The following is a 13,786-nucleotide window of genomic DNA, read 5'->3' as shown; positions in this document are numbered from 1 at the left end:
AAAATTTAGAGCATTCAGACCAAAAGAAAAGTAATGGATTTACTTTGGTGGTTCAATGTTTTAATCTTTTATCTTTTGTCTCAGTCATTGAATTGTGATTGTGCTGGGGCACTGCCTTAAAGGGTTTAGATCAAGGGTGGGAAAACTTTTTAGTGTGTGGGTGGCAGAAATTTCCAAAGATAAAGGTCCATGGGCGGATCACAAATTCTAACTATTATATTGGTGTAAATCTTGTATATATCTATGTATAATTCGATATATCAGGTCATCCCATAAGTTCTGTCCGAATTTTGAATAAAGAAAACAAGTGATCAAATGTTATATTTAATTGAAATTTAATCATCAATGTACTTTCCCTGATTACCTATGACTTCCTTCCATCTATTTACAAGCTTTTAATCCCATCAATGGTTTCAAAGTGAAGAACTCTGAAATGTCAGTTTCGACCTCCTCCTGGCTTGCAAAAGTTATGTCCCCCAAATGATTCTGTAAACTACGAAACAAATGGTAGTCTGAAGGAGCAAGGTCGGGAGAATAAGGTGGATGAGGAATTTTTTCCCAACCAAGCTCTTCGATCTTTTGTGATGAGATCTTTGTAGTGTGGGGTTGCACATTGTCCTGATGAAACATCATTCCTTTTCGATTCACTAAAGCGGGTCTTTTTTTTTCTTGAAAGCTTAATTCAAATGCTCTAATTGCTGACAGTAGACTTGAGCATTGATTGTTGCATTAGGTGGTAACAATTCAAAGTGAATTACTCCTTTGCAATCCTACCAGATAGAGAGAAGAACCTTTTTCCCATGAAGTTCTCTTCTCAGTTGTGGTTGAGCTTTTTCCCTTTTACCAAGCCACTGTTTACAACGTTTAACATTTCGATAGAAGATCCATTTTTCATCACCAGTCACAAGTCCATCCAAAAAGGGTGAAACGAGTTTGCGAGAATGGAGAGAAGAGCAGATGTCGACTCAGGATTTGCGGTTGCTTTTGGACAATTCATGAGGTACCCATTTTCCAAGTTTAGGAACCTTTCCAAGTTGTTGAAGATGATAATGAACAGTTGTATGGTTTGAACTAAGCTTTATTGCCAATTCTTCAACTGATAATGCAGGATTTTCTTCAAGTAATGCCTCAAGGAGCTTATCATCAAACTCAACTGGACGTCCTGTTTGATCTTCATCTTCAAGGCTGAAATCTCCACTTCTGAATTTTGCAAACCATCTTCTGCAAGTTCTTTCAAGCATTCTTTCCCATAAACTGAGTGTATGTTTCGAGTCGCTTCGGTTGCAGAGTTTCCTTTTTTGTACTCATAAAGCATTATGTGCCTCAAATGCTCTTTGGATACTTCCATGTTAGAAAGGGTTTTAATCAAAGAAATTTTAATTCTATTATTCTGTAAAATAATATTTAATTAGTTTAAATGTACACAAATGCATAAAAATGATTTTAAATTCCATTAGACATTCTAAAATACTTTTAAATTTCATTCAATTTTAAAAAGGTAAAATCGGACAGAATTTATGGGATGACCTGATACATGAATAAAGATAACACATTAAATTAACATATAACATCTTCATTAATTCCACCTCTGAATTTAGGACGTTTATATTCCCTATGAGGTATTCTTTATTTTTCAGCTAGAGTGTAGTTGGGTCTCAAGAGGTGGTACAAACTTAACGATATGTGTTTTATAGTGAAAACAAAATTTCCATTCAAATGACAATTTTCTGTTTGAGTCTTAACCATTTTAAGTCGTAGAGGAAACGTGACCTATGTTGCAAATAGGCATACGAATATTGTATAAATTTTATAATTGAAAAATTTACTATATTTTGCACATATGAGTATACCAGCCTTCAGGTGCAATAATGTGGGCTCGCAGCGATTTCCCCACCCTTGGTTTAGATGAATAAATTGACTCTAGTATCAGTTAAGTGTCGGTGAGGACAAACACAAAGAAACTCTCACACACATACAGTGGGCTTCCACACAGTTTCTGCCTCCCAGATTCACTCACAAGGCATTAGTTGGCATGGGGCTACAGTAGAAGACACTTGCCTAAGGGTTGTGCAGTTGAAATATTTATACTTTCTGCTCTACTACAAATCTGAAAAGTATATAACATAGCCACAAGAAAACAGAATTCTAAAATATATTACTCATCTATTACACATGGTTCCAGGTTCAGTCCCACTGCATGGCACCTTGGGCAAGTGTCTTCTACTATAGCCTTGGGCCAATCAAAGCCTTGTGAATAGATTTGGTAGATGGAAACTGAAAGAAGCCCATCGTGTATATGTATATATATGTATGTGTGTGTATATGTTTGTATGTCTGTATTTGTTCCCCCAACATCGCTTGGCAACCGATGCTGGTGTGTTTACGTCCCTGTAACTTAGTGGTTCGGCAAAAGAGACCGATAGAATAAGTACTAGGCTTACAAAAGAATAAGTCCTGGAGTTGATTTGCTCAACTTAAGGTGGTGCTCCAGCATGGCCACAGTCACATGACTGAAACAAGTAAAAGGAGTAAAAGAGTATTGTATTAATCCATGATGCACGTTACCTATTTTTGGGTCTCAATCTTATACAATGGCTTAATTATCATTTATGAAAGACTTTCTTTCTGTTATTTTTCACCACCTGGAGTTGAATCTTCTGAGAATGTTTTACATGAGCGCTTATCCACGCATGAATAGTGTTTCACATTAAACAATTGTGGTGTTGTGTAAATAAGTTTTACATGTCTCATTAGTCATAAATAATTACATACAAATATTTACACCCATTGTAACAAAGTGTCATTTTGGTGTCGCACTCACTCAGTCGACCAATGAAAGGAGCTTACACTTGCTTAGGCTGTTTGCACACGATTTTATTACATTTTTACATTTGTTTTTTTTTTCGCTTTGTTATTTGTTTAAAGTGATTTGTTGCTTACATTTTAGATATAATATTACAGTTTAATTTTGTGTTCAGTATTTGTAGTCAAAAGTGTTCTAGGTTAAAATATAAAGAGAAAAATTTTAATTTTTTTTTACTTGTTTTAGTCATTACTGTGGCCATGCTGGGGCATGGACTTGAATATCTCACTGATTCTTATGAAATGGTTTCATAGGAAACAATACTAATTATGAAATATTATTGTGCCTTTACTGCTTTCTTTAGCTGTTGCAATATCGTAGCTGTTGCCAGTGGCATGTAAAAAGCACCATCTGAATGTGGTTGATGCCAGGTCTGCTTGACTGGCTCCTGTGCTGGTGGCATGTAAAAAGCACCATCTGAATATGGCCAGTTCCAGTATCCCCTGACTGGCTCCCGTGCCGGTGACATGTAAAAAGCACCATCTGAACGGGGTCGATGCCAGTACCCCCTGACTGGCTCCCGTGCCGGTGGCATGTAAAAAGCACTATCCAAACATGATCGACGCCAGGCCTGCCTGACTGGCTCCTGTGCCAATGGCACATAAAAAAGCACCCACTACAATCTCTGAGTGGTTGGCGTTAGGAAGGGCATCCAGCTGTAGAAACATTGCCAGATCAGATTGGAGCCTTGTGCAGCTGCTGGCTCTCCAGACGTTAAACAATGATGATTGTATCTAGACTTGTTTCTTAAGTTTGTCAGTTTGTTTTGCTAAGTGTGTGATAGGTTTACAAATTTCCTGATTCTTCAAAGTGTTTTTGAGTAACAATCTTCTTTGTATTGCATAGTAGTAGGACTGAAGGCATGTAGCCTCAGAGTGAGAGTGTTGCACTCCAAATCATAAGATTGTGGTTTCAATTTCTGGACTCAGCAGTGTGTTGTGTTCTTGAGCAAGACACTTGATGTCGTTCCAGTTTGCTCAACTGTAAATGAGTAACCCTGTGAATAACAGATGTTCCATTCGAGGAGAATGTTATGATATCGATTGTTTGTACACCATGGTAACCAGGTAAATGACCCTTTGAGCTCTAGGACTCAAAACAGTAAGGTCCAAAGGTTGACTTAGTAAAGCTTCCTACTCTTTTCTAGCCAGGTGGATTAATGCAAGTGAAGGGATTTCCTAAAACCATAATCTTGTAGTAAACCATCACCTACCAGAAAATGAAGGTGTATGACCTAAGGTTAGGGTGTTGCACTCTCAATCACCAAATCTTGGTTCTGATTCCCAGACCAAGCAGTACATTGTGTTCTTGAGCAAAACTCTTTATTTCATGTTGCTCTGCTATTAATTCAATATGTAGCATATGCCACACCATCCACCTGTTCAAACAATGGTAATTTGATGGAGGGACGGAGATAATGTACAGCGCAAATATTTGCTCACATTAACTCTTTTGTTACCATATTTCTGTTGAGGTGTTCTGTGTTTCTTTCAATTAATTCTGAATACAACAAAGAATTTAGTAAAATCACTTAGTTATCATTAAGCTAGTGTTAGGAACATAAATTGTGACTAAGGTTTTGGTGGAAGATTTTAATTCAGAACTTATGAAAACAAGACATTTGTACTACAGAGCCAGAGATGGTTTCAGCCAGGTTGGTATCAAAAGGGTTAAACAAGTCATCTATGCAGGTTGCTCAGCAAAAAATTGTAGAATCTGTTGTCTACAATAAGAAAGTCCACAGCTGACCAGAAACTCTTTTATTAAAAATATTTCTTTCAATATAATTTTACAATCAGATCATGGAGTTATATTTTAGCTTTTCTTTTCTTTAGATGCCAGTGAACAACAGTGCGTTGGTTCTATTCTATTACCAAGTTACACAATACGACCTTGTGATGCCAGTGATTCCATCAACAAAAGACATGCCTTCAAGGTAAGTTCTTGTTGAAGAAATAGAAAATACAGCTTCTGTTTATTCTGCTCAGCTTGGTTCTTCATTTCTTTGGTCTTGTTCAATGTCTGGCATTGTTATAACTTATTTTATCTACATCATTTTCTTTACATGCTAAACAAAGAAAATGATGGATTTAAAAATTTAAGACATTGATAAGAATATTTTGTCTGAAAGAAAAGGAAAATAAAAACATTTTATGTAAACTTTATTTTGATTATTTTTGTTTTTTATCTCTGAAAATTGGAAGTGACAGTTGTGTTGCTAAGTAAAAGAATGCTTATATATATACATACCTTACTTAAAATACATGGAAACAGGTGAGAGTTGATGACAAGAAGAGCATCTGGCTCTAGAGAATCTGCTTCAACAAATTTTGGCTGATCCATGCAAGCATAGAAAAGTGGATGACGACGATGATATATGCCATCATTATTTTAATGTCCACTTTTCCATGCATCATGCATGGGTTGGATAGATTTCATTGAGAAGGATTTTCTACAGCCAGATGCCCTTCCTGTCACCAACCCTTACTGGTACAGTAATATTTCCTCGTGGCCTGATATATTCAGGGAATATTGGGAATGAGACACCATTTGTATGATGGCACCACTTATTTCTATCACGCAATGTCGAGAGGAAGAGAGAGTGAGAGAGAGAGAATATCCACACACACAAGCTCCTTTCAGTTTTCTGTCTACCAAATCCACTCACAAGATTTGGTTGGTCTGAGGCTTAAGATGCTTGTCCAAAGTGCTGTGCAATGGGACTGAACCCAAGACCACCTGGTTGGGAAGCAAGCTTCTCAACCGCACAGCCGTGCCTGTACCTAATACATATTAAAATTTATTTCAGTCTTCAAACTTAACTTTTACTCTCATCAAACGTTTGTATTTCTCCTTGTCCTAGGCAGAACATGCTAATATGAAGACCCAATATTTTGTTGCTGAATCAGTGGAAAGCATGGACCAGTGGGTTAGGGTTTTGAATCAGTCAGCTTTAATGATAGAAGCACAAGAGAACTCAAGGTTTGTACCTTTTTGCTACTAGCCACACTAATTTGGGGTTTTTGAACATTAGTTTTTTTTTATATTAGATACAAGTTATCTTTTATTTGTTTCAGTCATTTGACTCTGGCTGTGCTGGGGCACAAATTGACCCCTGTACTTATTCTGTTTTTTCTAAAGCCTAGTACTTATTCTGTCAGTGGTGGAATGGACAGATGGGGACACACACACACACTCACACATGACAGGCTTCTTTCAGTTTCCATCTATCAAATCTGCTCAGAAAGCTTTGGTTGACCCAAGGTTATAGTAGAAAACACTTGCCCATAGTACCACGCAGTGGAACTGAGCCCAGAACCTTGTGGTTGGGAAGCAAACTTGTTATGACACAAGTTTGATTTCCTACTTAGGACTGTTTTATCTTTCACCCTTCTTAGATTAATAAAAATAAGAAGTGGGATCAGTGTACTGGGATTAAAGTATGAGAAAAGGGACCAGAACAGAACAGGTTTTTTGTGGAAGAGGAGTTACAGACCACTTTTAGAAAACGTGGCTGATGCCAATACCCCTTGACTGACCCCCGTGCTGGTGGCATGTAAAAAGCACTATCTGAACATGATTGATGCCAGGACTGCCTGACTGGCTCCCATGCCGGTGGCACATAAAAAACTACTTTTCATATGTGGTCAATGCCAATACTCCCTGACTGGCCAGGGGCATGTAAAAATCACCAAACATGGCCATTGCCAGTATCCACTGACAGGTTCCCATGCTGGTGGCATGTAGAATTCACCATTTGAACATGGCCGATGCCAGGACTGCCTGACTGGCTCTGGTGCTGGTGGCACATAAAAAGCACCTACTACACTCTCGGAGTGGTTGGCATTAGGAAGGGCATCCAACTGTAGAAACTCTGCCAGATCAGATTGGAGCCTGGTGCAGCGGCTGACTGTCCAGACTTCAGTCAAACTGTTCAACCCATGACAGCATGGAAAACATGTTAAATGATGATGATAATTAAGAGTGATTGGATGGAGCTAGAAAGAGATAGAAATAATGGTAATGACGAAGTGGCTGACTCCAAGAAACCTATGACAACACAGAATATGTAAATGACGCTGTAATTTTATTTTTTTTGTTTAAAAATTTTAATATGAAACTCTCCCCCCCCCCCAAATAATGAAAATAGTATGAGTCTTGTTATTGTTTATTTTGTGGTTAATCTTGAATGAGTAGATCTACTGTCAAAAGCTTTCTTGTAATGGTCATAGTCTCCTTTTGGAGTGAAATGGGACAATTGGGTGTGGCTGTTTGGATACTGATGATTTGACAAGGTGGACTGGACATTGCAACCTGTTTTGGGGGATGGTTTTTTTAGGCGCTGGAGGCAAGCACAGACAAACACATTAATATATACTTACAGATGGTCAGAGAGAGGGCGTATTACGCATACATATAAACATAATTAGATACTCACACACAAAAACACAGAAAAAGAGAGGAAAACAGTAAACTGTCTGATGCCAAATAAGTCAACATAGAATTAGCAGTGCCAAATAGGCAGCACCAAAATGGCTGTCAAATAGGCTGTGTCAAATAGGATTGTATCGTTTTTGGGGTCTATGATTTGAGTTGGGATTTGGGCTACTATATTTAGCTGCTTGAACAATCATATAAAAATTTCTTTGTTTGCTTGTGAATATCAGTCATGTTGGAAGATTAATATTAGAATTGTTGGGTGCCAAGCTAGCAGAATCATTAGCACAGTGGGCAAAATGCTAAGCGACATTTTGTCTGATTTTATTTTCTGAGTACAAATTCCACCAAAGTTGACTTTGCCTTTTATCCTTTTGGGGCCAATAGAATTAATTACATGTTGAACACTGGGGTTGATGTAATCAACTTACCCACTAAAAGTTGCTGGATTTGTGCCAAAATCCTGAAGAAATATCTGAACTGTATTTGATGAGCTTTTTGTAAATTGTTTTTTTTTCCTTCATGAAAGCTATATTTCCCTGTATTTTTGTAAATATTTATTAAGCATTTGATAATTCTATATTATATATTTTGTTTTTCATTTTCTTTAGGCTTAAAGAATCTTTCAGAAATCCAAGTTTTACGACTGAATATAATGGATCAGTGACAAGAAGTGAGCAACAGCCAGAGTATTACCCTGCAGAAAGCCCTGTACAACATTTTAGCAATGGCCATCATTCCTTACACAATCCTAACAATAATGGATATTCCACATCTAATTCATTCCCTCTAAGTAACTCCGTACCATCAAGTCAAAGGTCTTCGTACATATATCAGGAACAGAACCCCACTTCTGAACATCTTCCTCACAACAGATCTTCCTATTCTTCTGCTGGTTCTTATGGAATTAACAGAAGTTACAGTGACAGCATCCCTCAGCCTCAACCAGCTAGTTATTTGCTCGATGCTCCTTATCAGAGAGCATCATCTTCATCTTTAACTTACCAATATTCAAACAGACCACCGGAACAAATTCCTCGGGACAATGAATCTCAGTTGTCATTAGGCTTTAACACTAGTCAAAATGGCTACCTACGAGGCAGTCCCTATCTGGATGACTCTCGCCATTCTCCAACATCATTTAAAGGAACAAATAATAATGATATAAAAGATACTATTTATCGAACAATAGATTTCTCTTCAACAGATAACAGGATTAATAACAGTTCAAGTAATTCTCCAAAATCTCTTCCACGTCCTCCACTCTCCCCCACACATTCCCAACTATCAACAGACACTTACCCCAAAGAAATTAATTATGCTGTAATACAACAACAATCAAACCAAGATTCTTATTCTCCACTTGCAGAATCCCATAACAGTTTCTCTTATTCAAATAATAAAGATGCAGATTTGTATTTTACAGATGTTGTAGACTCACCACAGAGCAATTTGAGTCAAAATCACAGTGCAATGCTGCCAACCAATCCTGTTGCTCCTTATTCTAAAGACATGTATGGTGCTCAAACGGATTTGTCAAAATTAAGCATTGAAAGTGACTTGGCTTACAAGACATCGAACCAGAGTCCAAATCCTGAATATGCAGCAATTCAGCGAAGGTCAACTGGAAATCTTGAAAATTTATATAAATCTGACGCCTTATTGAGTGATCGACCAAACTCCATTAGTGCTCCAGTTCGTCGATCTCTATCAGATGTGCCCAAGCAAACATCACTGCAGTTATTACAAAATATGCACATGAACGAACTACGGAAACATCCATCTTTCTCTAAAACTTTTCCTAAAAATTATTCTCCAAATTATCAAAACATTTCGCAAACATTTTCTCAATACTCTGATGATGATGATGATGATGACCAGTTTGAAAAATTGTCTAATGAAGGACCTGTCACTTCTGATGGGGACAAATGGAAACAGATTCCCTCTGATTATTATAAGAGACCGTCTTCCACTGACCCGGCAAACCTTTTAGACCAAGATATTCCCGACAATGATGCAGATAAAATTCTCTATGATTATAAGGGCACATCACATGACACTTCTTTCCCAACACGCTCTTTTCAGGAACTTTCAGTGAAAACTCTAGACCATTCTAATGATTCAGAATTTGGTGTAACTAAACCACCTGTTTCAGAATATGCCAACTTAAATGGCAGACAGTCCTTTGCTTATTCAAGTTCTCGTTCAGAATTGGATGAGATATTACCAAGAAGCTCTTCTGGAAATTTTGATGACTATGATTATGGAAAATATTCCCCTTCACATGTGAACCTCAATGGATTTCAAGTGAGTATTGTTCATCAGTACTTGTGGCTTACTTGCTTGTTTGTCAATCATCCTTTCATCTGTCTGGGTTGACTTTACCTTACATCCTTTAAGTACCAGTTGAGCACTTGGGGCGAGGTAATTGCCGAGATTGCTGGCCTTGTGCCAAAATTTGAAAGTTATAGACCAGGCATGACAAGTCGCCTTGGATCAAACCAAGAGTGGTGGATACTAGTATTTCACCATTATTGTGGTTTATTAAGGTGGTGAGCTGAAAGAAACATTAGCATGCCAGGCATAATGCTTAGCGGTATTTTGCCTGTCTTTACATTCTGAGTTCAAATTCTGCCACGGTCGACTTTGGTACTTAATTCATCAACCCCGAAAGGATGAAAGGCAGTTTTGAACTGGGGTCCCCTCCACCCAAAATTTTGAACCTAGTGCCTAAAGTACAGAAGAGTATAGTTGTTGGAAAAAAGCTGCGAGCTGGTAGAAGTATTAGCACACTGGGCAAAATGCTTAGCAGTATTTTGTCTGTCTTTATGTTCTAAGTTCAGATTCTGCCAATGTCGACATTGACTTTCATCCATTCAGGGTTTAAATTAAGTACCAGTTTCGTACTGGGGTTAATCTAATCAACTGGGCCCCTCCCCAAAAATGTCGGGCCTTGTGCCTATAGTAGAAAAGAATATTGTGGGTTATCAACATCATATACCTGAAAGCTATAGACCAGGTGAGACAAGTCGTGTTATTAGGGAGTTTTCTGTAAGCATTATCCTGCAGCAAATACGATCAAACACACCCATAAATTGTGTGTGTGATTGATGATATTTACATTACTATTGTTGCTTTTAGTTTATTTAATACCCACACACACACGCACCCACACACTCATACATACACACCCAGACACCCACACACCCACATGCATACACACTTACACAGATACACGCCCACGTGCACCCACGCATGCACGCACACGCATACACGCACACACATACATACGCATACCCACACACATGCACACCTACCCACATACACACCAACACACACGTATGTATGTGTATGGGTGTGTGTGAGGGCTTATATGTACCAATGCTTGACTATTTTATTTAGTCAATACTCTGTGATTGACTTTAAGCTTTAGGAGTGGTTGTGTGGTAAATAGCTTGCTTACCAATCACACTGTTCCGGGTTCAGTCCCACTGAGTGGCACCTTGGGCAAGTGTCTTCTACTAGATCCTCGAACTGACCAAAGCCTTGTGTGTGGATTTGGTAGACGGAAACTGAAAGAAGCCTGTCGTATATATTTATATAAATATATGTATGTGTGTGTTCTGTTTGTCCCCCCAACACCAATGCTGGTGTGTTTATGTCCCTGTAACTTAGCGGTGTGGCAAAAGCGACTGATAGAATAAGTACTAGGCTTGCAAAGAATAAGTCCTGTTGGCGATTTGCTTGACTAAAGGCCGTGCTCCAGCATAGCCACAGTCAAATGACTGAAACAAGTAAAAGAATATATATATAGGCACAGACATGGCTGTGTGGTAAGCAGCTTGCTTCCCAACCACATGGTTCTGGGTTCAGTCCCACTTCCTGGCACCTTGGGCAAGTGTTTTCTACTAGAGCTTCAAGATGACCAAAGCCTTGTGAGCAGATTTGGTAGATGGCAACTGAAAGAAGCTCATTGCATATATGTGTGTGTGTGTGTGTGTGTGTCGTGTGTCCATGTCTCCACTGCTTGACAACTGGTATTGGTGTGTTTATGTCCCCTGTAACTTAGCAGTTCGACAGAGATCGATAGAATAAGCACCAGGCTTAAAATCAAAAAGCACTGGAGTTGATACATTTGACTATAAATTCTTCAAGGTGGTGCCCCAGCATGGCTGCAATCTAATGACTGAAACATGTAAAAGCTAAAAGATATATACATATAAATAATTTTACGCTTGCTTTCTATGTTGCAATGTCTCATTCTATTTGGAATTATTCTCTTCTCAGATGAGTTGGAAGACCATCTGTTGCTTATCTGTCATTTTCATCTTGGTTTTCATCACTGAAGTTCCTTCCTATGATGTGCTTGATACATTTTATCACAGCACCAACATTAGGGAGGTTGTCAAGTCCCCTTGACTCCATCTTGTCTCCACTCATTTGCCAATCACTTTACAAGATACATTTTATCAGGGCATCAGCAATAGTCAGGTTAGCTTTTATCTTTGTAAGACTAAAGAAAATTCTCCCCATATAATGGCACAGGTGTGGCTGTGTGGTAAGAAATTTGCTTCTCAACCTCATGCTTCCAGGTTCAGTCCCACTGTGTAGCACCTTGGGCTAGTGTATTCTACTTGAGCTACAGGTTCACCAAAGCCTTGTGAATGGATTTGGTAGGTGGAAACTGAAACATGCCTGTCGTGTGATGCCTTAACATCACAGGACAGTTCAGATTAGTGTCACTGTCATGCAAGGTGTATCCTTTGTTTTCAATCTTCCATGAAAACATGTCCAATCATGAGTAAAATATTACCTCACTTGGAAACAGATGAAAGTTGGTGACAGTAAGGGCACCCAGCCATAGAGAATCTATCTCAGCAAATTCTTGTCTGATCCGTGCAAGCATGTAAAAGTGGACATTAAAACGATGATGAATGTATATTGCTAAAATTGTAAACTGTTTTAACTTTTGAACTGTTGGCAGAAATTGAAAGTATATATATATAAAAATAAGATAAAAAAGTAGAGAAAGCTTGTGATTTTAAAAGCATTTAAATCCCATTAGGCCTAAGACTTTTTTTTGAAATTTTGATTTATAGCCAAAATCTCTGCACAATGGCATTAATAGATATTTCTGACAACCGTGAGCTTCAATCCAAATCGCTTAGAATGTTCTCTACTTATTTTTTAATCAATTTTGTTGTTCCACTTTCCATTTTTTGCCCCTGTTTTAACAAATATTTTGTTCAAATGTTATTTGGCTGTGAATACCTTCTGCTGTAGCTCTGGGTTGACTGGAGCCTTGCGAGTGGATTTGGTTAGTGGAAACTGAAAGAAGCCTGTTGTGGGTGTGTGTATGTGTACCCTTGTTTTGACATCACAAGATAGTTGCAAACAAGCATGTTCTTTATTTTCTGTCCTCTGTGAAAAACATGTTCGGCTATGGGAGAAATATTACCTTACCTGGAAACAGGTTAGCAACAGGTAGGGCATCCAGCTGTAGAAACTCTACCTCACCAAATTCTGTCAGACCCATGCAAGCCAGGAAAAGTGGTCATTAAATGATGATGATGAATGCAAAGTTCTATTTTTGTTAGTTTTAAGTTTCTTAAGTCTAGGCTTTTTTTTTCTTTTACTCTTTCCTTTGTTTCAGTCATTTGACTGTGGCCATGCTGGAGCACCACCTTTTAGTCGAGCAACTTGACCCCCAGGACTTATTCTTTTCAAACCTAGTACTTATTCTATTGGTCTCTTTTTGCTGGACCGCTGAGTTACGAGGATGTAAACATACAAGCATCAGATGTCAAGTGATGCTGGGGGGAACAAACACAGACATACAAACACACACGCACACATATATACAACGGGCTTCTTTCAGTTTCTGTCTACCAAATCTACTCATAATGCTTTGGTCAGCCCGAGGCTATAGTAGAAGATACTTGCCCAAGGTGCCATGCAGTGGGACTGAACCCGGAACCATGTGGTTGGTAAGCAAGCTACTTACCACACAGCCACAACATATTATATACACACACAGTAGGCTTCTTTCAGTTTCAATCTACCAAATATACTCACAATGCTTTGGTTGGCCCGTGGCTATAGTAGAAGATACTTGCACAAGATGCCACACAGTGGGACTGAACCCAGAACCATTTGTAAGCAAGCTACTTACCACACAGCCACTCTTGCACCTATATATATATATTTTTTTTTTTTCCTTTTTTTTTAATGTAATAGCATGAGTAGATATTGGCTGGATGTTTGTGAAAGTTGTTGCTTTAGTAACCTTCTCCAACTTCTTTTATTGCACTTTCTGGTCATAAGTGTTAATTAACTTTCTCTTCTCTTTTTTTCCTTTCTTCTTTATCTTGCTTCACCACCTTCTGTTCTGTCCGAATGTCTTCTGCTGTTGTTGCAGTAGGCTCTCTCTGCTTCGTTGTTATTTTTACTCTTGCTTGTATTTTGTTCAAAGTTGACAGCTTATTT

At 38.4% G+C, this 13,786-nt stretch overlaps 1 protein-coding gene across 4 annotated transcripts in view; it reads left to right on the top strand.

The window, feature by feature from the left end:
- Positions 1 to 13,786, top strand: part of LOC115213919 — a 186,512-nt gene that overhangs the window by 115,305 nt on the left and 57,421 nt on the right. For all 4 annotated transcript variants that reach the window (XM_029782905.2, XM_029782907.2, XM_029782906.2 and 1 more), the window contains 3 exons: positions 4,699 to 4,799; positions 5,727 to 5,845; positions 7,912 to 9,607. In XM_029782905.2, coding sequence (XP_029638765.1) covers positions 4,699 to 4,799; positions 5,727 to 5,845; positions 7,912 to 9,607 — 1,916 coding nt within the window. The remainder of the gene's footprint in view (positions 1 to 4,698; positions 4,800 to 5,726; positions 5,846 to 7,911; positions 9,608 to 13,786) is intronic.

The sequence above is a fragment of the Octopus sinensis genome, linkage group LG7 (assembly GCF_006345805.1).
Source record: "Octopus sinensis linkage group LG7, ASM634580v1, whole genome shotgun sequence".
Lineage (NCBI taxonomy): Eukaryota > Metazoa > Mollusca > Cephalopoda > Octopoda > Octopodidae > Octopus > Octopus sinensis.
Note: the sequence above shows the minus strand (reverse complement) of the source record. Positions and strands in the feature narration are given on the sequence as shown.